Below are 23,970 nucleotides of genomic sequence, written 5' to 3'. Positions count from 1 at the left end.
CTGATTGCTGCAATAGGAACAGTTGTGGTGCAGGAAAACCACATTTGACGTAAGAAAGCCCAGAGCAAGTGAAAACTCCACAGCAAACTATAAATCTGTTATGAACAGTCAGTTCTGTGGGTTTACAATTTCTGTTATCCCAAGGCTCTGGATGAGAGTAAATGTGAGGTTTCTGAGAAGCAGGAGGGGATATTGAATCGAGCACTTTTTGTCTCAGCAAAGTAATCTTCTTAGGCTGGGAAATTATCTTGATTAACCAATATTTAAACTGAATCTACATAACTTGCTGCCAGATGCATGTTCTAGGTCCTCCTCTGTCTGGGGCTGGCACTCCACAGGTGATTCCTCCAAACAGGTCCTTTTGCTAGAAATATCCCTCTTGCTTTTCAAAGCCACATTCAGGTGTGATACAGCCTCAGGCAGGGAAATTATCTTGATTAACCAAGATTTAAACTGAATCTACATAACTTGCTGCCAGATGCACGTGCCAGGTCCTCCTCTGGGGCTGTCACTCCACAGGTGGTTTCCCTAAACAGGTCCTTCTCCTAGAAGGAGATTGATTTTCAAAGCCACATTCAGGTGTGATACAGCCTCAGCCAGGGAAATTATCTTAAATAACCAAGATTTAAACACAACTTGCTGCCAGATGCACATTGCAGCTGCTCCTCTCTCTGGGGCTGGCACCCCACAGGTGGTTCTGCCAAACAGGTCCTTTTGCTAGAAATATCCCTCTTGCTTTTCAAAGCCACATTCAGGTGTGATACAGCCTCAGGCAGGGAAATTATCTTGATTAACCAAGACTTAAACTGAATCTACACAACTTGCTGCCACATGCACGTGCCAGGTCCTCCTCTCTCTGGAGCTGGTGCTCCAGAGGTTGTTCCTCAAACAGATTCTTTTGCTAGAAATATCTCTCTTGATTTTCAAGGCCTCATTCAGGTGTGATAGAGCCTCAGCCAGGGAAATTATCTTGATTAACCAAGATTTAAATTGAACTTTATAAAGCCAGGGAAATTTTCTTAAATAACCAAGATTTAAACATAACTTGCTGCCACATGCACGTGCCAGCTCCTCCTCTCTGTGGGACTGTCACTCCATAGGTGATTCCTCCAAACAGGTCCTTTTGCTAGAAATATCCCTCTTGCTTTTCAAAGCCACATTCAGGTGTGAAACTGCTGCCCTTAGCTGAGTCCCACACACATTCCCAGCCTCAAGTGATTGCTCCTTCCCAGCCTCCTGGGCAGGGAGCTGAGCAGCATCTCGCCCTGGATTTTGCACAAACACGAGCACCAAGGGATTTCCTTGTGTTAGAAAATTCCCTATTCACCAGCGCTGTTTGCTGTTCAAACCAGCTGGACCCAGGCATGGAAATTCCTCCAGCTCTGAGATTCAAGTGCAGTTCAAGCAGGTTTGAGGTTCAAGGCAGGTTTTTTTTTTCCCACCTGTGTCTCTTTTTTGGTGTGTGTGTATTTAACTGCAGTGTAAATGGTTTAATGAGTGCCATGCAATCTCAGAAAACACTATTGAACCCTGGCTGGGTGCCACGGGGCCATTTATCTGAAATCAAAAGGTCATCTTTTTCAGATCAACGGAAACAGAGATGGATTCACTTCACATTGCTGCCTAATTGTACCAGATGCACTTTGGAAATCCAATTTATGCTCTCCCCTTCAATCATGCTGGGGACAGTCACCGACCAGGCAAGCAGTGAGGAGCAAGCCAGCCAAGTCCTGTGTCATTTGGATGAAGCACAGGCTTTTCTCCTCTGTTATTTACATAAATGTATGGAGGCAGAACTGCAGCTTAGCAACCAAAGGTCACTTGCCAGCCTGCCTCTGGATCTGCTGTGGCTGCAGGATGGGGCATCTCCAGGAGATTGATGCTGAGGAACAGCATCAGCTCAGCCATAACCCCCTTCCTCTCCCTCCTTCCATCTGGAAGGGATGGCTTCTTCCAGAGGGGGTGGTGGAGCCAGGGAGCAGCACCCTGCATTTGTCTCAGGTATCAGAATGTGGAGACAAATCTATGAAATGACAGAGGAAGCCCCTGGGAAAGTCTGTTAAAAAGGCAGGCTGGCAGTTCTCATCACACAACCCTGATTTTGGGGTCCTTGAGCATTGGTAGCCTTTGCTTACTCAGGTGGGTGCTTCCCATCCTGATTGCCTCTCCAGGGGTTTAACTGGGATTTGTGCTGATCCAGCATCTGACAAATATTTAACAGTCTCCTAGGGTGTTCCTCTTGCCTTGGAAGGGAGAAGGCTGAGGGGAATGTGGTCAAAGTTTACAAAATCCCAAAGGCAGGGGGTAGGGTGAAGGTTTTCACCAGAGCCCACAGTAATAAAATGGGTGAAAGAATTCACTTCTTCAACCAAACAGGAGGGAACTTCTGCAACTTGTCAGCACAGGTGTGGAGACAGACAGCTTCAGAGGGCTCAGAAAGGGACAAGGCAATCCCCAGACAGGATTCCCATCAGCAGACACTGAGGGGAACAGGCAGGGCTGCCAATAATCCCATTCCTGCAGCTGCTGGGGGCACACAAGGGACACAAACTGCAGGGCAGCCAGAGCCACCTGCTTCTGGGTGCAGTCCCACAGGACATTCTGGCACCTTCCCAGCCCAGGCTGATGCTGCAGGGCTGCCCATATGTGACACCAGTGTCCCCTGGCTTCCCTGTGACAGCCGAGCGCAGGGACAGCTGTGCCCAGCTCCTGCTGCTCTGCTCTCAGCCAGCATGGCCACATCTGCATGCCAGCTCTGCAAGATCCCAGCCCTGATGAGGGACACCTACAATGAGCCTTTTTTTACTTTTTAGTTGTTTTTCTGAAAAAGTTTTTCTGAAATTTTCTGAAAAACCTTCTTCAGAAGTTGTACACACAAAGCACGCTGATTAAAGCCTGACTTTACCATTGCAAATCAAGTGATCTCAAAAAAACTCCACAATTAAAGTTGTCTTGAGCTTTCTTATTTTAAGGGATTTAAAAACTAGCCTTCATCATGTGCTGATGCACTGTTTCCCTCCCTAGCTGGGATCAGGCAGGGTTAGATGGCAGATAAGGAGCTCTCTGGTTTCATCTTGTGCTGGAAAGTGGGCAGCAAGCCAGCCACCAGGAGAAATACCCTCAGCATCCATCCAGGCAGCTGGAAACAAGCCTGGAGAGCTGGATCCTGTCTCTACCTAGAAGACAAGATGCTGGGAGAAGTTTTGTATGGTGAAACAACCTTCAGGGTCTCACAGGTCCACGAGCTTGACCTGCAGCCCTGTGCTCCAACCATAGAAATTGTTAAAAGCAGCACTAAGCACCATGAAAATCAGAATAAATTCATGAAAAAAATAAAAACTGCACCTAAGTTGTCTGAAACCAACAGAGAATGGTTTGATCTCGGTTTCTGTGCAGCTCAGTTGCCCATCTGTGAACAACACACCCACAGCCTTTGTGAAGACAAATTTCTGCCTGTGAATCCCCCAGGATTCACCTTCAGAGGTGATAAATAATTCCCTACTCAGTGAGGGATGGAGCAGAGCACTGAATGTGCAGGTCAGGAGGGCACACTCTGGGGGGATCCATCACCCCTGGCACTGGGAAATGTGTCCTTGGGGCACTGCAGAGCTGGATCATGCAATCAAAACTGTTCACTCATCTCCATGCATGGGCAAAAAGAGATAAAATATTTTTTTTTAAATTTAGTTCTACCTTAAGAATTAATTCCAGCATTTCCTAACTTTTAGATATTTAACTTTCCAGCTGTTATTTAAAAATGTCAAAGTCATTTGTGTGTGCACCTGTAACAATATCCTAATGGACAGACACACAACTGTGAGAACTACCAGAGCAACTTGACCAGAGTGAAGAAATAATAAAAGCAGGGCCTGCCATATCCCAGGTAGGGGTAAATGTTTCCTTCTAGGAGGAGAAGATGAGGAGTGGCCAGGAGCAGGCTGCTGTGAAAGTCATGGAGACCTTTCCACCCCTGGCAGGATGGGGAGCACGCCAGCATGGATAATGTCATGAAGAAAATAACAGCAGTTCAGCAGTGAGCTGTGCAGTAATTTCTGCAGTTCCAGTTTCTCTTCTCATCATTTATTTAAGACTGTGTCTAGACAGTGCATTACCATTCACAGAATTTATGACTAATGCCCTGAAAAGCAAAGATACCAGAATAATGTAAACATGGAAATCACCTAGAAGCCATGCAAATCCTTAAATGGTTTTAAATATTCCCAAATTAACTTCTACAGGAAGAAGTGTCAGGGTGACCACAGCATTTCATGGACAAACTTGCCCAGAGTGCCCATCAACAACATGGCAAGGGCAGGGTGGAAATTCTGCAGCTCAGCTTTATAAGAGATTTACAGATTTGTTCATGTTGGATGAAACAGAATCATCAACAGCTCTCAAGCCTAAAATATCCCTGGAGATGCTTTTAAGAGACAGAATTATAGTGGGAAAGAAATATTTCAAGCATTACCAGCATGCTTTTTTTCCCACACAAGAAGATGGTCTTGACTTTCAGAGGTTCAGAAACACCTGAATTTCTCGTGCAAACAGTGACAACCATGGTGACTTTTCCACATTTAGCTGGCACAGCTCTTGCCTTGTACTACAGAATTTAAAAGCCATTTTCTCTGCTTGCCTCTCAGTCTTGCCATTTGATACTTACAGGCACACACGTATGCACATGTCTGTATATCCAAAGGACTTCACTGAAGTAACTTTTCAACCATAATTAGATGTACTAGAGATGGAACTGATGCTGGAAAACAGAGATGATCAGCACAGGTCCTTTGCCTGTCTGACAAATCTGCTTGGGCACACTGTAATCTCAAATTCTGCTTTGCTGGGACTCCACAACAGCAGGATACAGTAAATTAGGAATTTAGTTATTCATTTAATTTATTATGCTTTAATTTCTCTTCTCTAGCAAATCATTTTAGGAACAAATAAAATACATCAACCATTTTTGTGTTCCCATCCTGTTAAAATCCCGCTAGACACAATATTCTGCCTGTGACTGTGGAGAAAATGCCTGGGGTGGGGGAAAAATGTTTGGAAATTCTTTTTCCAATGCTCTGAAGCAACTTAAATGTGGGATGGGCACATTGTTCTTGACAGATCCCATGACAGGACATATGGCTCATCCCCCCTCATGGCAGTTACATGATCCTCTGCAGGAGCAGGTTTGGGGACATTCCCACAGATCTGAGTCACCCAAGTCTTATGACCCAAAACAAGGGCCAGGGCTGCCACAGGACCTTTCCTTCCAATCTGCTGGTCCTGTGTGTGGTGATGTAAACGCCCCGGTTCATACTGAAACGTGGAAATAGGGAAAATGCAAAAAATAAGAGACAAAACTACATCCTGTAGAACTTTTCTGCATGACAGAAAAGTTCAGTGCTGGTTTAGATAATTCAAGATGCCTGCTCAGCTTAAAACATCTAAATTTATCCATTGGAAAAAGAAAGTTCCTTTTCCCCAAGGAATTCCCTCAATCTAGGTCTCAAGTTCTGATAAAACTGGGAATTTCTGATTGACAGCTGGTAACGCTGATATAGGAAGGGGAAAAAGCTTCCATCTTGAGACAAAGGTGATAAAGTCTTCCTGAATAGAGTCTTATTAACACTCAGATTTTATATCAGATCCACCAAAAAGCTCACCAGTTTTCAGACCCCTCCCACAGTCCCAGGTAACCAAGGAAGTCCTAAGAAAGTGGGTCCCAGTCTAGTTTTGGTTGGAAAGCTTCTGGTATCACATTGCCCTGAGGTCACAGGCTGTTTCAAATTGGAACCAAAATTGGGTTTGCATTCTGGGAACAGACCCTGCTCCACATCAGAGGAGACTCTATCCCAAGTGCATCCTGAATTACCTTTGAGGAGAAAGCTCCTGGTGTCAATGCAGACAGGTCAGTGAATTGCAGGCACCAGACAGTGAAATATTGCTCTTGGCCAGGGATAGTGGCCTGAACCTGGACAGCTAATGAGCCCTTGGAGGGCTAATGAGCAGGCTCTCTGGAAGTTTAGTGAATTTGTGACTAGAGGTGGCAAAGAGCAAGAATCAGGAACTTTAATCTGCTATGTCTACTCCTTGCCATGCTGGACAAGGTTTACTGTACATTATTTTACACTCATTTATTTCAGTGAATAGTCACCTATGGCCCAGACTGAATTAAGCTTTTACACATCTCAGCTGAAGTGAATCTTGTTCCATAAGAAGCATTTATTTCCTCTCTTATTGTGACTAAAACTTACCTAGAGAGCAGTAGAGTCCAACTTGCTCATATCCCTCACAGCAATCTGTGAGGGTGATGGTCTCAGGGACTTCAACACTGTGGAACTCTGTTCTGTGGTGTGTCTGGGGACACACCATCCATGGGATCCACCCTCCACAGGATGCCTTCTTCTCATAGGCCTTTTGGTAGGCAACCATTTTAAACACACTTTTGGTCAGGGTGTAGTTGCACAGGTGGTACCCTAGCAAAGAGAGGCCTTTTTCTAAGAAACAGAAAGAGGAAAGAAAAGGATCAGCATTAACTTGTCACCCTGATGGGTTTTGGTTTCCTTTTTCTACCTCTGTTGAGGTCGGGACTGAGGGCACTTGAGATGATAGTTCACGTTCAGATTCAGGCGTTTATTGTTTATTATCAATGTCACACCCTCACAACCGTGAGTTCTGCAGTCTTTCATTAGCAAGGCACAAAAATGGTTAACTGTCTCTTGTTACAAAGTATTTTAAGGCTAAACTATCCAATTAAGAAATGACACCTAAATTATTTTCATGTTTAACCCAATAACTGATCCTTTGAAGCCCACAATGCAGATTTTTCTGTCCAATTACAAAACATCACCTAAACCCATGAAGAAGAAGGAAGAAGAAAGTGAAGAAGGAGGAAAAAGGTAAAGAAGAACAACCTGCCTCCACCCTAAAACCTCCATCTTGCTTCATATTCATTTCTATATTCTAAAACTCCAAACTCTAAGTTTTCCACCCTGTGTATTACATAGTCCTAACCAATCCCACACCCACAATCCCAGTGCTATTAATCAGTTTTGGAAGCCTATTCCAGGCCTTCCAGGTCAAATTCAGGGCTCTCCAGGGAGTCAGAGTCTGTCTGTACAGAAAGTCTAAAATTCTCAGCATCCAGAACTCCAACATGACCCCAGAGCAGGAGTTCCCTGCAGTACCCAGTGGAAAACAGAGTTACAAGAAAGCAGTGACAGAACCAACACAGATGAATGATTTCTAGGAAGGCTGGCATTGGGAAGAACATCTCTTCAAAAAACAGACACAAGAAAGAATTGGTAGTGACTGCTTGTCATAGGCATCACTTTGGTCATGAAAGGATAAAGATTGGCAGAAAATTCAAAGAGTTCTTGGTGCCTTCAGGTGTGAGGCAGAAAAAGGGCAATTTAACTCAAGTTAATATTAACGAAATTTACATATGTTAATATAAATTAACAGAAGAGCACAATAGGCACTTGCAGGGCAGAGTCATCCAAGCAGTTTAAAAGCCCAGTCCAGCCTCCTGCTGCCAAAGCCTTCATCACTCCCCACTGACTGCAAAGGGAACAAAGGGTGAGGAACTCATGGGCAGATGAGTCACAGTGGATGTCTGGAATGAGACATCCTTCAGACATCACCCGAGGCTAAAACTGGGTGCTCATACATCACTGGGAAGCACTTCCAGGTATCTGACACTGAAGGTATTCCTGGAGATCCTGCACTGCCTCTCTGCATTTGTAGCAGCCCTTGTTGATCAGCCACTGGGAACCTGCAGTGCTTCCTTGGCATTGGGTACACACAAAGTCAGGGATAAGGTCATCAGCTGCATCATTTCACACAGGCCTGGGGATGGGGCTCAGCCTCCAGAGTTCTGAAACCATTTCTGATGAGCAGTGAACTTGTTAGGTGCTGTGGAAGCCCAGGGCACTGGGAATATTTCTGTGTCTGCTCTGGGGTGCCCTGACCCCCAGGGCAGCACTGACTCTGACCCTCATCCATGGAGAAAGTTTCCCAGACTTCAAGATAGACCGGAATCCACAAAAGTGTGAAATAGATTATAGAGAGCAGTGTAGGTGTATCACTTGGTGAGAAATTGAGGGTTTGGGGTTTTTAGTGTGTTGTGGATGGAAGCAAGATGGAGGGCACAGGGTGTTGTCCTGGGTTTCTTCTTCATGCTGCTTCTTCCTTCTTCTCCATGGGTTTGGGTGGCATTTTGTAATTGGGCAGAAAAGTCCCCATTGCAGCTCTGTGGGATCAGTTATTGGGTTAAAAGGGAAAATAATCCAGGTGCCAGTTCTTCACTGGATAGTTTAGTCTTAAAAGTCCTTGTAACAAGAGATTGTTGGCCATTTTGTGCCTTCTAATGAAAAGCTGCAGAACTCACAGTAGTGAGACTGTTTTACTGATAAGAAATAACAAACCCCTGGGTCTGAGCATGAAACACCATTGAAGTGTCTTCAATCCAGACCCAGAGAAACCCACAACTGGTACCACCACAAGGTGCTTTGCTTAAAATTGAAATACTTCAGCAGGGATAGGAGAAAAACCCCAACACCAAACAACAGAAAGAAACCCCAACAACAGCAACAAAAGCAGATGGAGTTTAGGAATTAGCAATAAGCAACCTACAGTCATGTCACAGACATCAGGCTGACTCCTAATGAGATGTTATAGAAGCCAGAGGGGCTGAGTCACCCTGTGTCCCACTTGGGAAACAGATCAGATGGAATTAAAATGCCTGCATCATCCTCTAGCCAAAGCAGAAGACACTTTAATAAGGATAAATATGAATTAGCTGCAGAGATTCAAATATAGCAGGACTGTTTTCTTTTTTCTGAGTGCTCTGAGGGCACCAGGGTCAGCCAACAGACAGACTGAAGCTAACACAATTTACACAACAGGCATACAATTAAAATATTTGCAGTTTATCATATTTGTACAACTTATCTCCTGTCTGAAAACATGAAATGAGTTAAAAACAATTCAAGAAGGAGAAAAAAAAAATTGTTAGGCTTTTAGGAATCCTGTGCTTTTATCACAGCTAAACAAAAGACATTTGTGCAATTTGAGCAGGACTGGGAAAAGAGCTTTGGAGAGGAGGATCCATTTGCAGTGCAGGTCCAGAAGAAAACATGGAATAGACTTGGTGTCTCGAAATGGCCTCTGGCAGCCCAGCCCTGCTCTGCATCACTCCTCTGTGCCTTCCTCCTGCAGCCAAAGGCAGAGCTCCGGGTGTCCAGAGTTGCTGAGGATCCCATCAGGGGGCTCGCAGGCCCTGGCACGCAGCCCAGAACACCTGGGGATTTGATTTTGATCCTTGCAGTGAGTTGCCAGCTTTGTATGAGGACGTGAAAGTCACACAGGTCTGAATAGTGTAATAACAAAATGATCACAGGGTGAAAATGTAGATTTTAGGATTTTTGGTGTGGGGGTTATGGGGACAAGATGGAGGAATCTGGGTGTGTCCAGTCCTTCTTCTTTCTTCTTCTTGTTCTCCATTTTCTGCAGTGATGTTGGCACTTTGGGATTGGTTTAGAGTAGAAGAGCACTGTCTAACATAGGTGATGGGTATTGGGAATTAAGTGTAAATATGTTATACGTAGTTTATAGCATAAAAGGGCAACACAGAGTGCCTGTGGCTGCCCTGCTGAGCAGATCTCGGCTGGACAGAAAGAAAATTTTATAGATAAGAATTAATAAACAACCTCAAGAAAATTTTATAGATAAGAATTAATAAACAATCTCAAGACTGCAAAGTGAAGAGTCCAGACTCGTTCTTCAGTAGCGGGGGCTGAAGCAGAGACATCCTGCACATCTTGGGGCAGCAATTAACAACAGCAACCTGAAAGTTGTGCTGGGTTGTGCTCCAGGGAGAGCCAGAGAGCTCCAGGCAGCCCCCAGGGGCTCTGTGCTGCTGCTTGGAGCAGGTCAGCAGGAAAAGATTGAGAGTGGAAACCCCATCCCTGCTTGTTCTTCCCAGCAGAACAGCCCTGTGTCTTCTCCCTGGGGCTCTGGGGACACAGCTGAGCTCCCCACACCCCTGAGGGGCACCAGGCTGCTCTGTGTCCCTGAGCAGGGAGTGCAGGGAGGTGGTCAGGAGGGACAGAAGACACCCAGAATGGCTCAAACCTAAACTCTGCCTTGGCTAGTCCTTCTGGGCCTAGTATTTTGTATCAGGAGAGGTTAATTAGCTGAGAGGCAGTGTTTTGTCCTCTGTTGAGGAAGTTAGTTATGCTTAGGCAGTGGATGAAAGGGTTAAAGTATCCCAGGGATGTGGAGAAGTTTGAGAGGAGCTGGTCAGAACTCCATCCCAGCCAGGCCAGGAGCCCAAAGGCTGGGCTGGAGCTCTGACCAGGACAGGGCTGTGCCGGAGGAGATGGAAGGAGAAGTGAGCCAGAGAAACCAAGCTGACCTCTCCCTCTGGCTAACTTGAGGATAACTCTCTGGGAGAATGGGAAAGGAAAGCAAACGTGGGTTCAGGAGCATGAACCAGAGCTCAAGGGCTGCTTTTTGTTCAATGTGGTTGATGCATTAGCACCTCACACGAGGCACAAGTGCCTGACAAGAAGCAGGCAGCTGTCGCTGCATTTTGGAAAGCATTCCCTTGCCATGTGCCAGCACTGCTCCAAGAATACCTTTCTCTGCAAATGCTCCTAGGCATGTAGGTGTGGGGGGAAAAAAGTCTTGCTCCACCTTTTTGTTTTGTTTTGGGGTTTTTTTAAAAAATTGTTTGTAACTTGGATGGCGAAATGACCAGAATGGAACAGTATTAATACCTAAATAATTTTGGTTATAGTCTTTCCTTGGAGAAAGTGCACAAACATCTGTTGTGACCAGGGAGGGAGGCAGGAGCAGGACAAATGTTGTTCTATGAAAATGAGAAACTCCTACATTAAGAAATCAGACTGTTACAGAATAAAATCAGGTTAGAGGGGAGTAGGGCAGGTGAGAAGGAAGAGCTGAGCTTTGTTCCTCATCCCCATGATCCCTCCTTTTCTCCAGGGCTCACATAAAGCCTGGCAAGGGCAAAGCAGGGACTGGAAGGGAAAAACTGAGTAAGGAGAGCACTGAGGATTCGTGCTGTCCGTGCAGAGCTGAGGCTGCAGCACTGGAAAGCTAAAAATTCCAGTGTCAGCTGAGCTGGCTTAGTCTCTACAGCAATGTGCAACATAAATACAGGTATGAAACTGAGAATAAGATGGTGTAGAATTAGACACAGTTTATAATTGGAAGCTACAGCTGTCAGAGCAGATATGAAGTCATAATTCATACTTAAACATTGATACTAGGTATATATATATATATATATACACGCACGGTATAGAATGAGGCTGCCAAAGCATAAAGAGGAGCTCTGAGAAGAGGCTGTGTGGTACAAGAAGATGCCCTCAGTGCAAGAATTTGGACTGAAGGTGTCAGGGAAAGGAGCAGCACCACCAGCCTCTGCCCCATCCATCACTTCCAGACCATTCAAAACAAGCTTTGGCACTCACAGAATTCAATTATTTTGCTGCCAGCAGTTTGCTGCTGAGCAATGTGGCTTGGATCAATTTGGGCTCTTTAGCAAATTGGCTTTCTGTTCTCATTACTCCCATCTCTGGGATTATGGCACAGTCAAATGGAATTGCAATGCACTGGCTGTTGTTTTCAGTGGCTCAAAGCTGCAGTCAATGGCACAGCAGAAGGCAGGCTCCTGCCATTAGTATGGATGTGTTACACCTATCATTTCTGGATTTTAGGGTTTTGTCTCAGAAACCACCAGCTTTCAGCACCATCAGGTACAATATCAATATTGTTTTCATGTAAAGCAAGAGCATAAACAATTAAAGCAAACCCTTTGTTAATAGGAACAAACACTGAGAGGAAAGCAAAGGCTGCACAGGAACAGGCTCCTTGGAACTCAAGGTTAAACCCTTATCAGAACTGATAGCATGGCCAAAAAACAGCAATAAAAAATGCTTCATAGCATTTATGCCACAGGCAGAGCTGCAGTTCTGGAAACTTCACCACTCAGGTGCCACAGGAGCCACTGTGAGCTGGGATCTGCCAAATCTTTTCTCACTGGAGAGCAGTCAGACTGAAAGACAATCCCCTTTCTTGTCTTGACATAACCTCAAAAATAAACTGTTGGAACAGGTTCATGGAGGGCAGATTCAAGCTCAGTTTTGCAATGCAAACTCTCCAAAACATGAATGAAAAAAGGATGATGGGCTCAATTTTTCTACAACTTCCAAATTTCAAAGTCAACACCATTTACTTTAAATGGCACTGGGGTGGGAATTCTATTGGCCCTAATGTCTGCAAACCTCTTTTCAGCTGTGGCTTTGACAGAATAACAGAGAAGTCTGCAAGGTTCTAAGAAATATGGTTTATATTTAACTGAGACTCACAAAACCACATAAGTAAAGAAAAGCAATGAAGAGCAGTCAAAAATCATATTTTCTCATTTAAATGAATCAAACCAGAAATTAACAGTAAATTAGGGGTTCATTTAGCAGTTACAGTTGGGTTAGGGTTTTTCAAAATTACAGCCCATACCACAGATGAAATTTAAGCATGTCTTCTACAGCTTCATCTCATCCATCCCCAGGAATCTGCCAGGAACATCTCCTGCTAATGCTTATTTTAAAGACAAGTTTCATAAAAATTTGCACAATACTGAAGACAAAGCAGAAATTCTCCTTGTTCATTTCTGGCACAAAGGAAATGACAAGGATTTTTGCCTGGGGATGAAAGGTTGGGGACAAAGGTCGCATTTTTTGCTTGGTTAGATTTTCTCTGTTCAATTATCAACAGAGGATTCTCAAATGGTCACTGGGACATTGCCAGTTCTCTGGAGAGTGGCCACCTTGGCTGGTTTATTTCAAAGAAATATCTGTGCAACATCCAAGCTAAGCTGTCCTGGGGCCAGGTTTGCATCACTCACCTGTAATTTCATCTCCCCTTCCCTGCTGTGTGGCTGCCCAGAGGATGAGAACAGAAATAAGGGTGATCCTGGCCATTGCAGGGCCCATCCTGGATAAACCTTCCTTATCCCTTTGTTTCCAAGGTGGCAGAGCTTGGCTGTCCTCACAGGTAACTCTGGATTAGAGGAAAAGGTGCTCCGGGTTTTTTTCCTTTTGCAGGGAGGTGATAACTGCTGGCAACAGAAACAAAGATGCTCCGCTGGGAATTTTGCTGCTTCTCTCTCCTCTGTGTTCTCTCCAGGGAATTTTCCTCTTCTGCCTGTTCTACTTGGCTCTCCCAGCCTGACTTTGAGAAAAAAGGTATTTTAAAACTGCTGGCTTAGTCCCTGTTCATCCTTCAGAGTATTTATTCCCTCTCACCCCTTAAACACTCAGCATCTGGGAGCCAGACTTACACACCTCAAAAACCAGGTATTGCAGACATCTTTTATGGAAAATCCTTTCCTTAGGATTTTTCCTCCTGAGAAGCTGTGAGGCCTCAGGAACAAAATGTAAACAATGATTATCTGCTGCTGTGGAATGCAACAGGTGGATTTTTGACTGGCCCATGTTGGTTGTTTCTAATTAATGGCCAATCACAGTCAGCTGACTCGGACAGAGAGCCCAAGCCACAAACCTTTGTTATTCATTCCTTCTTATTCTCTTCTTAGCCAGCCTTCTGATGAAATCCTTTCTTCTATTCTTTTAGTATAGTTTTAATGTAATATATATCATAAAATAATAAATCAGCCTTCTGAAACATGGAGTCAGATCCTCATCTCTTCCCTCATCCTAAGACCCCTGTGAACATGGTCACAAGGTATAAACATCCTGAATTCAGTTCCTGTCCACACATCAGGTGGTACTGCTCTGAAGGTCTTTAATTCTGCACCTTGAAAGCAAACTAAGAGTAAAAGCAAATCTCTCTGTGCATGTTTATTGCTGTGTTTAAGCTGTTTGTCACCATGCTCCTCATTTCACTGCAATTCCAGCATCCCCTAAGACAGAGCAATGCCAGGCAATCAAGAGCCTTGTTAAGCAGGGCATGAATCAGGTCTGAAAAACCAAAAATCTTCCTTTTTTTTTTCCCATTGTCTAAACAATCAAGGCACATTCCCAAGATAGATGTGCCTCCAGCTTTGCAGCACATGACAATAACTTCAGTGCCGTGTCACTTTGCTCAGGCAGAGACAAGGAGTGAACACAGGATGATATTTTGTGAGGAGCTGACACTAAAGGATGGAAAATCACAGGTACAGCTCTTGGAGCTCAGGCAATATGTTCAGAAAAACACTTAAATACGTTTCACAGTGTTGCAGACAATTTCATGTGGGTGAAAGAGACCTGGAAGCACAGACCCTCTCATTTGTGAATGTTCAGGTAGCAGAGATGGGGCCTGGAGGAGCACTGAGGCACTTGTGAGCTGTTCTTCTGGCCTGGATAATCAAATATCAAGCTCATTATGGGGGAAAGGAAATTAAAAAGAGGGAAAACAATGAAAAATTAAAGCTTTCCAGGAAAAAAAAAAAAAAAAGGAACGAAGAAAATCAGTATTGTAGAATGCTTCAATAAAATTTGAAAGAGAAAAAAAGAATTGATGTGGAAACATTTCTGCTCTAAGGAGAATGTGCACCTCAGCACCAGGATGTCTTGCCAGGCTGTATCCTCAGATGCACCACTTACCTCTCCTGCCAGGAAGACAACAAGAAGCCTCTGGCTGTAGGCTGGGCAGGGAATGCCATCAGACTTAAAAACCCCACTAATAAACAAATAATCATAAGAAAGAGGACTTAAATCAGTGAGATTCAATGTTCAAATATAAATATTTCTCTTCATGATCTGTATTTTTTTTTTAACTATCTAATTTTTCAGGGAAAATACCTTGGTTGAATTTTTTTGGCTAGCACTGACAAAAACCAGATCTTTAGCCATGAGAAATTACTTGGTCCCTCCTATAAAGAAGTATATGTATTGTCCAATTTCAAATAGAGGTAATGCCAGACTGACATGTGAATTGGATTGCATCTCCATTGCAGGAATGAGTTTATGGTTCCTAAATACAGAATTTGCAGAACCCCCTTTTCAAATAAAAATTTGAAAAAAGTCAGTGAACAATTAATCCAAACACGACATGGCTACAGAAATCATGAGTATTTCAGGATTTACCTTGCAATTTGCAAAATCTTTGATGTTCTGATTTATATCAGCATTATTTCTTCAGTTACCATCAGTTAGGCTCACAGCAATTTACTTTTCAGCAATTCAGACACTGGGAAAGACCACTCAGGCAATTAAGGATGCAAACTGTGTCCTGTCCAGCCCTTTTCCCATCTTCCAGTCACATTCTTGGCCTGTATTAATTGCAGCAAGTTTAAGATTATGTCCTGCATCCCCTGCAGCAGCAGTTGCTCTTTGGGATCAGCTGCAGTTGCTCAGCACAAGCCAACAGAGTCTCCTGCAGGGAAACTGCAGATTCATCAACATTTTGGTTAACTGAACATCTGTACATGCATGGATGACTGCACATTACTCCATTTTTAGTTACCATCATTGTATTTCTCAGATAAATTTTTGGTCTTTTCTCCTTTATCCCTTTTAAGCAAGTTTGATGGTGTTCACAGGGGTTTTCAGATGAGGGAAGAGATGAAGATCTGACTCCATGTTTCAGAAGGCTGATTTATTATTTTATGATATATATTACATTAAAAGTATACTAAAAGAGTAGAAGAAAGGATTTCATCAGAAGGCTGGCTAAGAATAGAAAAAAAAATGAATGATAACAAAGGTTTGTGGCTTGGGCTCTCTGTCTGAGCCAGCTGACGGTGATTGGCCATTAATTAGAAACAACCACAAGAGACCAATCCCAGATGCACCTGTTGCATTCCACAGCAGCAGATAATCATTGTTTACATTTTGTTCCTGAGGCCTGTCAGCTTCTCAGGAGGAAAAATCCTAAGGAAAGGATTTTTCCTAAAGGATGTCCATGACAAGTAAGTGTTGTCTGTTTCCCCAGGGAACAAGTGACAGAACAAGAAATTGACTCAGGCTGCTCCAGGGGAAATCCAGGTTGGACATCAGGAGGAATTTCTTCACTGAAAGAGTTGTCAGCGTTGTCAGGGGCTGCCCAGGAGGTTTGGAGTGCCCATCCCTGGAGGTGTCCAAGGAATGTCTGGAGGTGGCACTCAGAGCTCTGGGTTAGGGACAAGGTGGGGATGGGTCAAAAGCTGGACTTGATGATCTTGGAGGTCTTTTCCAGCCTAAATGATTCTGTGGTTCTGTCTCAGGACTCCAGCAGAAGATTTTCCCACTCTGTGTTTGGTGGTGAGGAAGGACAGGAATGGAGAAGGAAAAGGAGATGTTGGGAATCAAAGCCTGGCTGTGTGGTGCTGGAAGTGAGCTGGACTCCAGCCTGGAAGGAGCTCGTCCCAGTGCTCATCTGGAGCTGATCAGTTCTCCCTGTTTGTACTTTCTGCAGTTACATTTCTAATGTCTGAACTGATCTAAAGTTTGCCATTTATACAAGGAAGGGCTAAAAGCCACATTGAAATCCATTTATGGATAATGTTACAGGATCAAGAAGCAGATTTTTAGAGATGGGATTTGACTCTCCTAGACTGTACTATCAGTAATTGAAATATTGTAGCTGACAGCAGGCTTCCTCATCATACTTTTTCAGCATTTATTGCTTTAGACAGATTCACTTCTGATTTAATTAGTCACTTAGAAGATCCTGATCTTCTCTAGGCAAGGGGTTTGACACAGAAAGGTCATTGCTGGAACATTTCTTTCTTGCTTTGTATTATTTTGTCTATAAAGCAATCATTATTCCAGATGCAAAAAATGGTCATGACATTTCAGGACAGACTGATATACACAAGGGGAACAGGCTGTGGGCTCACTGGGAATTTATATTTGAGGAATATATCACTGGGAATAGAACAAAAACTGCTCTGTGCTTCAGAAGCCAGCACCTGGCTGGTCCTACTCATCTTCCTGTAGATGAATAGCATCTAAAGCTTGAGAACTATTAAATCATTTAAGGTAGAATCATGGAATCACAGAATGACTTGGGCTGGAAGGACCCTTAAAGCTCATCCTGTTCCAAACCCCTGCCTTGGGCAGGGACACTTTCCACTGTCCCAGGTTGCTCCAAGTCTCATCCAGCCTGGCCTTGAACACTCCCAGGGATGAGACATCCACAACTTATCTGGGCAACCAGTGCCAGGGCCTCACAGTAAAGAATTTCTTCCATAAATCTAATTTAAACCTGCCCTCCTTCAGTTTAAAAACATTGCCTCTTTCCCCCTCACTATTTGGCAATATTAAAAATTATATCTCCTTCCTTTTTATAAGCCCCCTTTTGTCACTGAACAGTGCTCTAAGTTCTTTCCCCCAAAGCCATTTTCCTCCAGGATGAACAACCCCAGCTCTCTCAGACTGGCTTCACAGCAGAGCTGTTCCAGCCTTCTGATCATCTTTGTGGGCTCCTCTGGGTACTCCCTGAAAGCTTCGCATCCTTCTCATGGGTGGATGCAGAATTCCAGGTGGGGTCTCAGGAGGGCAGAGAAGAGGGGCAGAACCACCTCCTTCACCTTCTGGCCACTCAGAAACCTCTCAACATCAGCTGTAAATACTCAGAGACCTCACCAGGCTCACACAGTTTCAGCCTGGTTACAGCCTGTCAGTCTGAGAAAGTCCAGGCTGTGGCCACTGTGGGAATGGATGGAGTCCATTCACCAGTCCTGAAGATCTCACTGTGGAAATGAGCAAATCCAGGACAAGGAGGCAGAGGCAAAACCATTCTGCCAATGAAGGTGACAAGAAGTTCAGATGAGACCTGATTTCCACCTGATTTCTGCACCTGGACTGCATTTTCTGGTGCCCAGTGAATTTTGTCTCACCATCAGGGCAGTCTTAAAACTTCTCCTGCTGGGGCATTTCAGATGTTTAGCAAAGGTTGAGCTCAAGCCAGTCTTTCCCTTAGTAGGGCAGTGCTAAGGTTTCTTCCCTATTTTAAATTCCTAAACTTCACCAAAACCACAGAAACTTAATTGTCCCTGAGCCTTCAGCTGATCTGTCAAAACTGGCTTAAATCAGTCAGCAATGCCAGTGGGTCTTAGAGGAGAGGAGCAGGCTGACTTAGCCAGAAATAAACTTTTTGCAGCCAAAAACCAAAACCAAAATCATTCCTGCCATCAGGGTACAAACTTATTCCTGCTTCTGAAAATGAATGCATACAGTGAGCACCTTAATGTCTACTCCCTACAGAGAAAAGAATTTCTCAGGAACTACTCAGCTCTCAGAGTTAAAACAGTTGTCTGTGATTTCAGGGACTTGAATTCCCTGCCACAGAGTTCTTGGGCTGTGAGTACACAGGTCAAATCTGCCACTGCAAGGAAGCCATGGGGATGGGAGGGGGCAGAAATCCCAATATTTCAGACCTTTTAAGAGCCACAGCTACAACATTATAAATGTGCTTCTGTTTCTGTGACCTGAGAAGAAAGTAGAAGAGACCAAGTACAGTTTTGCCAGCATATTTCATGTCTGTGTTAGGATGGACACAGCTAAACTGGCAAGTTTTTGAAGGGGTCATTGTTTCCCTGAGATTCAGGTGCCCAAAGAAGAGTAGCACTTGTGTTTTTCACTGCTGCATTTCAGAGAAGAAAGCATTAAAAGGAAGGGACATACACAAAGGACAGTATAAAAAAATCCGTGACAGCCCTAGGAGCTCATTAACTGAACTGTGCAGGCAGAACAGACCCTGACAGTGCCCAGTGATTTGTTCTGTCTCACCAACAAACCGTTCCTCAGGAAAATCTTTGAGTTTTGTTGAGGTTCTTTTTTTCCTTTGAGTTTTGTTGGGTTTCTTTTTCTTTCCTCTGAACGCACACAAACTGTTTCAAAGTGACTCACCAGGAAAAAGTTCTTATTGGTAACAGGAGGAAAAAGCATGAGTCAGGCAGAGGTCAGGCTGAAGCTGTGCCTGCCCTGCTGCTCTGACAGAGGAGGTTGTGCAATCCCAGCACAGGGAAGCTCTTGTTCCCTCCAGCACTTCCAGGGCAGGATCCCATCCCCAACACGAGCTGGGCACCAGATGAGGCTTGATCACACCTCATCTGTGACCTGGCAGTGCTGCAGGGGAGCAAATCCCAGCTCAGACATTACGTGGCCTGTTCCTTGTTTTTAGCTCTAAAGCCAGGTGGGTTTGAGGGAAAGCAGCCTGGGAGGGGGAATTGCCTTTTCCCATGGAGCTTTACTGGGTTGAGAGACAGAGGCTCTCCTGCTCGGCATCCCCCAGGGGTTACAAGGGCCAATCCACCTGGAGGTGCCATCCAGATGGGGCTCTGGCCTGTGCCAGCAGCTGCTGATGGGACTGAGCCTGTCCTGGCTCTGCTGAGCCATCAGATCCCTGCAGCAAATCTGGGAATGGCCCCTGACACCAATCCCACTTGATCAGATCCCTGCAGGTCTGGGAATGGGCCTGACACCAATCCCACCTGATCACATCCCTGCAGGTCTGGGAATGGGCCTGACACCAATCCCACCTGATCACATCCCTGCAGGTCTGGGAATGGGCCTGACACCAATCCCACCTGATCAGACACCTGCAGGTCTGGGAATGGCCCCTGACACCAATCCCACTTGATCAAATCCCTGCAGGTCTGGGAATGGGCCTGACACCAATCCCACCTGATCAGACACCTGCAGGTCTGGGAATGGGCCCTTGTTGAAAGCAGAGGGAGACGACCCATCCTTGTTGATCAGCATCAAACTCCAATTTATTGATCTCACTCACACACTTTTATAGTGGTGTTAATTAAGCTCATGCATATTGCAAAATCCGAGCTCATCATAGGTCACAGATTACACGTTAACCCCTCCTTTTGTTTTCAATACCTGTGGTTTGTTATTGAATCCAAGATTTATTTTCTCACCCTGTTATGAAAGTTCTCAAGGCCTCGATGTTATTGAAGACAGGCTTGAGAACTTAGCTGTTTACAGAAACAGGCTGTGAGAATTTGCTCCTCACAGCTGCCTTTTAAGCCATTTCTGAGCAAAATTCTCCAACAGGCCCTGACACCAATCCCACTTGATCAAATTCCTGCAGGTCTGGGAATGGGCCCTGACACCAATCCCACTTGATCAAATTCCTGCAGGTCTGGGAATGGACCCTGACACCAATCCCACTTGATCAGATCCCTGCAGCAAATCTGGAAATGGGCACTGACATCAATCCCACTGGATCAGATCCCTGAAGCAGAGGTTTAGGAATGGGCCCTGATGCCCATCCCACTCCCCATGGATGCCACAGGGCTCACAAACAGCCCACACCAGGGACCAGCCCAAAGATCTGGCCCTGCCCTGCCTTCACTGGCTTGTGCCCTTGCTGCTGCCTGAAACCCGATTTTGACTTAAGGCACCTGCTGCTCCTATTGGGAAAAGGGTGACTTCACCTTTTTGTCCCTCCAAATCCCCTCTGACACAGCTGAGATACAGAGGGGAAGGACAGAGCACTGTGCACGCAACTGGAAACTCCACTTGTGAATCAGTCTCCTGCACACTGATGCAAAACCTTCCTCTGTTCAGCAGATCTGAAACCAAAACACACACTTGGCTTTTTGCTGTTGGTCAACCCAAGGTTTAACCCTCACTGCCAGCTAAGAGCTACAGACACATAAACACAGACCCAAGCACACCTTTCTGATGAGAGATTTTCCTAAATAGTTTCAGAGGTGAATCTGTAGTCCAAACCCCAGAACCTGTTTCACAATTTGTGTCAGGGCTTCTATTGATGCATTAAATTTAAATGTTTATAGGAAATTCTCATTTTGAAGGACCTAAAAGCACATTGTTTTGTGTGCTCCTGAGCCAGCTCAACTAAAAGCAAAGCAACCCATGAAGGAGGAGCCCTTCAAAGCATAAAACACTGGATTTAGGGATCCTGAAGTACAGACAAGGTGTGGGTAGCATCCTGCTCCTACTGTGTGAATACTGAGTGAGAAATTCAGTCAGGTTTGCAAAACACACTTTAACCTGGTTAGAAGACACATTTAAATAGATTTGTTTGGAAGGAGGCACAAAGTAGGTTGTTTGGGGGAGGTGTATTGTTTCTTTTTTCCTCCCTGTTCATACCTGTAATTGTGACTAACCCAGAACAAATACTGGATTACTCAGCACAAAGGAAGTGGGGATTTTTAATGTGGGCAGAAAAGCACCAGATGACTGAAACAACAAATTATTAAAACCAATATGAAATGAAAGTTTGAGGTACAGGGAAATTTGAGCTGAAAGGATAAGAATACATGTTTTAGTATTTCTGCCAAGGTGTAATGGCCAGATCTGTGTGTCTGAGGGAATTCTGAACAAACAGAAATTTAACTGGTGCTTTCACAGATCTCACAGTGAAGAAATGTTTTTCCTTTTTCTTCTCTTTTTGTAAAAGAAAACCCTGGCTGGCTGTCAAGTGTAATTGTTGCTTTATTTCTTTTATTTTTAGATTGATACGAAATCATCCATGCAATTGAAGCATCTCTGGGTTTTCTGTGGCCTTGCTCACACCCTCCCCGCAGATAAAAGCTGCAAACTCCCTGTAAGAACCCCTGCACCAGGTGTCTGTCAGGAACAAGCCAAGTCTGAGCAGCAATTCAGCCTTGCCAGGAGGCAGTGCTGGGCTCATCCAGGCTGGGGCTGGCTCCTGCTGCTGCTCTGGCTCTGCCCCCTGGCACGTGGGCCCTTGCCATGGCATCGCCCACCAAGCTGCTCTGGAGCATCTGCCGAGCTGAGGCTGCTGCTGAAACACAGGAGGGCAGAGCTCCAGCTTGCACAGAGCTCCCAGCAGGGTTTGCTCCATCAGCACCTGAGCAGTGCAAGAGTGGAAATCCAAGAGTGGCCTGTGGGTTTCTCTGGGTTGGGATTGAAGGCACTTGAGATGATGTTTCATGTTCACACTCAGGTGTTTATTGTTTATTATCACTGAAACAGCCTCACAACCATGAGTTCTGCAGCCTTTCATTAGCAAGGCACAAAATGGCCAACTATCTCTTGTTGCAGGGTCTTTTAAGGCTAAACTATCCAATTAAGAAATGACACCTAGGTTATTTTCCCTTTTAACCCAATAACTGATCACTCAAAGCCCACAATGAGGACTTTTCTGTCCAATTACAAAACATCACCCAAACCCATGAAGAATAAGGTGAAGAAGAACAACCTGCCTCCACCCTAAAACCTCCATCTTGCTTCATGTTCATTTCTATATTCTAAAACCCCAAACTCTAACTTTTCCACCCTGTGACATTACACAATTCTAACCCACTGCACACCCATAATCCCAGTGCTATCAATCAGTTCTGTGAGTCGTCTACACAGCCCCAGGTCAATTGCAGCGTTCCCTGAGGGTCTGTGTCTTTCAGCACAGAAAGTTTAAAATTCTCAGCATCCAGGGCTCCAAGAGCAGCCCACAGGTGTCTCACAAGCACCTCCAGGGCTGTGCAGCTCCATGCTCGGAGCAGGAGTTTCACACCACTCCAGGGAAGAGCCTCTGTCTCCCAGGAGCTTCTCAGCACTGATATTTCCACCTCTGATGCCAAGAAATCTCCTGCTCTTTCCACACCCTCTCCAAAGTGCAGCCCCTGCCTCAGTTAGGCAGCACTCTTGGACTTTCCAGGTACTCAGGAAAGGAAAATCATTCCCACCTCCTAACGGCATCAAGTGCTGACACAAACTTTGTCAGTTTATGGTACCAGAGTGCTGAAAGGAGAAGCAGAAATGTAAATGCTTTGGAATAAAGATTGTATATTGCATCACTGGTTTGGTAACCCATAAAAGAAACCATCTATCACCTTTTCTGCAAAGCTAATCAGGAAAAATGAGAAATGCCTGGCAAGGATTCCGTGTTTGGAATGCCAAGAGACTTCACACCAGGTTTTGGCATTCTCAGGTGAAGAGAAATATGTGGTCATGCACTGTAAAACAGGAGGAAAATCATTTTTGTGATTTTTCTTTCCACAAAAGCCCCAACTAAAATGATCTCACTCTATTTAACTACAAGAAAAAAAAAATCCACAACAAAACTTACTTTGTCAGATATTGAGAGTGGATATTTAAAGCTCAGAAGATGATTTTCAAAATGTTTAATGGCTTGAGAAAGCAGTGGCTTATTTACTGAATCTGTTCTGCACCCTTAATTAGCACAAATGCCAGTAGGGGAACTTCCTGCATGCTTTCTCCCATGCTGACCTTCTGCATGAGAAAAAATCCCTAGTGAAAATAGATTTTAATTCCCTCCTTGAAATCAAACATCTGGCTTTGGTTAAGGAGACACACAGCCCTGTCCTTTGTGATATTTGGACTGCAAGAGCTCTGGGGCAGGGAGGATTTTCTTTGTTATTTGCTGCTGAAAATGACAGGAATTTCTGTTTATGGATACAATAATGCTAATGCTGCCACTAAGAGATGATGAGAGCATGACTTGCTGTGATTAACATTCATTTATCACTAAAATGCCAAGTACAAATCAGCACACATATTTAATTGCTCTCCATCTTTGCAATTAGTTTCTATCATATTCTAAAAACTCCTCAGTATTGTCCAGTGTGAGAGACAGAGCTCACAAATTGATCTAAAGCCTCAAATTCTTATGGAAAGGGGGGAGCCAAGGGTGTGTCAGCCTCCTCCAAAAGGCAACCCTGCTGATTTAATTACCTGAATCAGTGAAATCAGCTTAATGAGAGATAAGAGATGCGCATGCCTTGAAAAGTGGGAGGCAAATGAAATAAGTTTGTATCTACCATGTTTTCGTTTGGTTCACTGTTCTTCTCAGGGATCTGATGGGATGGATGGACTGGGACCCACTGGCAAAGTCACAAAAGGCTTTGAGCTATGAAACTTCCATGCCTTTGCTGCATTTTATTGCTTAAATAAGAATGTAAAAGCTTGTCTGATGATGAGAATAAATTAACACTTTGCCTAAATGCCCCTGTTTGAAACCGAAAGGAAAAACACTGAGGGGCAACATCATTCCCTGCTTGCA

General features: G+C 44.5%; 1 protein-coding gene across 1 annotated transcript in view; it reads right to left on the bottom strand.

Moving 5' to 3' along the window:
* UMODL1 (uromodulin like 1) overlaps positions 1 to 23,970 on the bottom strand; it is a 79,995-nt gene that overhangs the window by 43,103 nt on the left and 12,922 nt on the right. Inside the window, exon 2 of the mRNA XM_063179519.1 lies at positions 6,246 to 6,488. Within this exon, the coding sequence (XP_063035589.1) occupies positions 6,246 to 6,488 (243 nt within the window). The remainder of the gene's footprint in view (positions 1 to 6,245; positions 6,489 to 23,970) is intronic.

Source organism: Melospiza melodia, chromosome 2 (genome assembly GCF_035770615.1).
Source record: "Melospiza melodia melodia isolate bMelMel2 chromosome 2, bMelMel2.pri, whole genome shotgun sequence".
Taxonomy (NCBI): domain Eukaryota; kingdom Metazoa; phylum Chordata; class Aves; order Passeriformes; family Passerellidae; genus Melospiza; species Melospiza melodia.
This window is presented reverse-complemented; position numbering and strand designations above follow the sequence as displayed.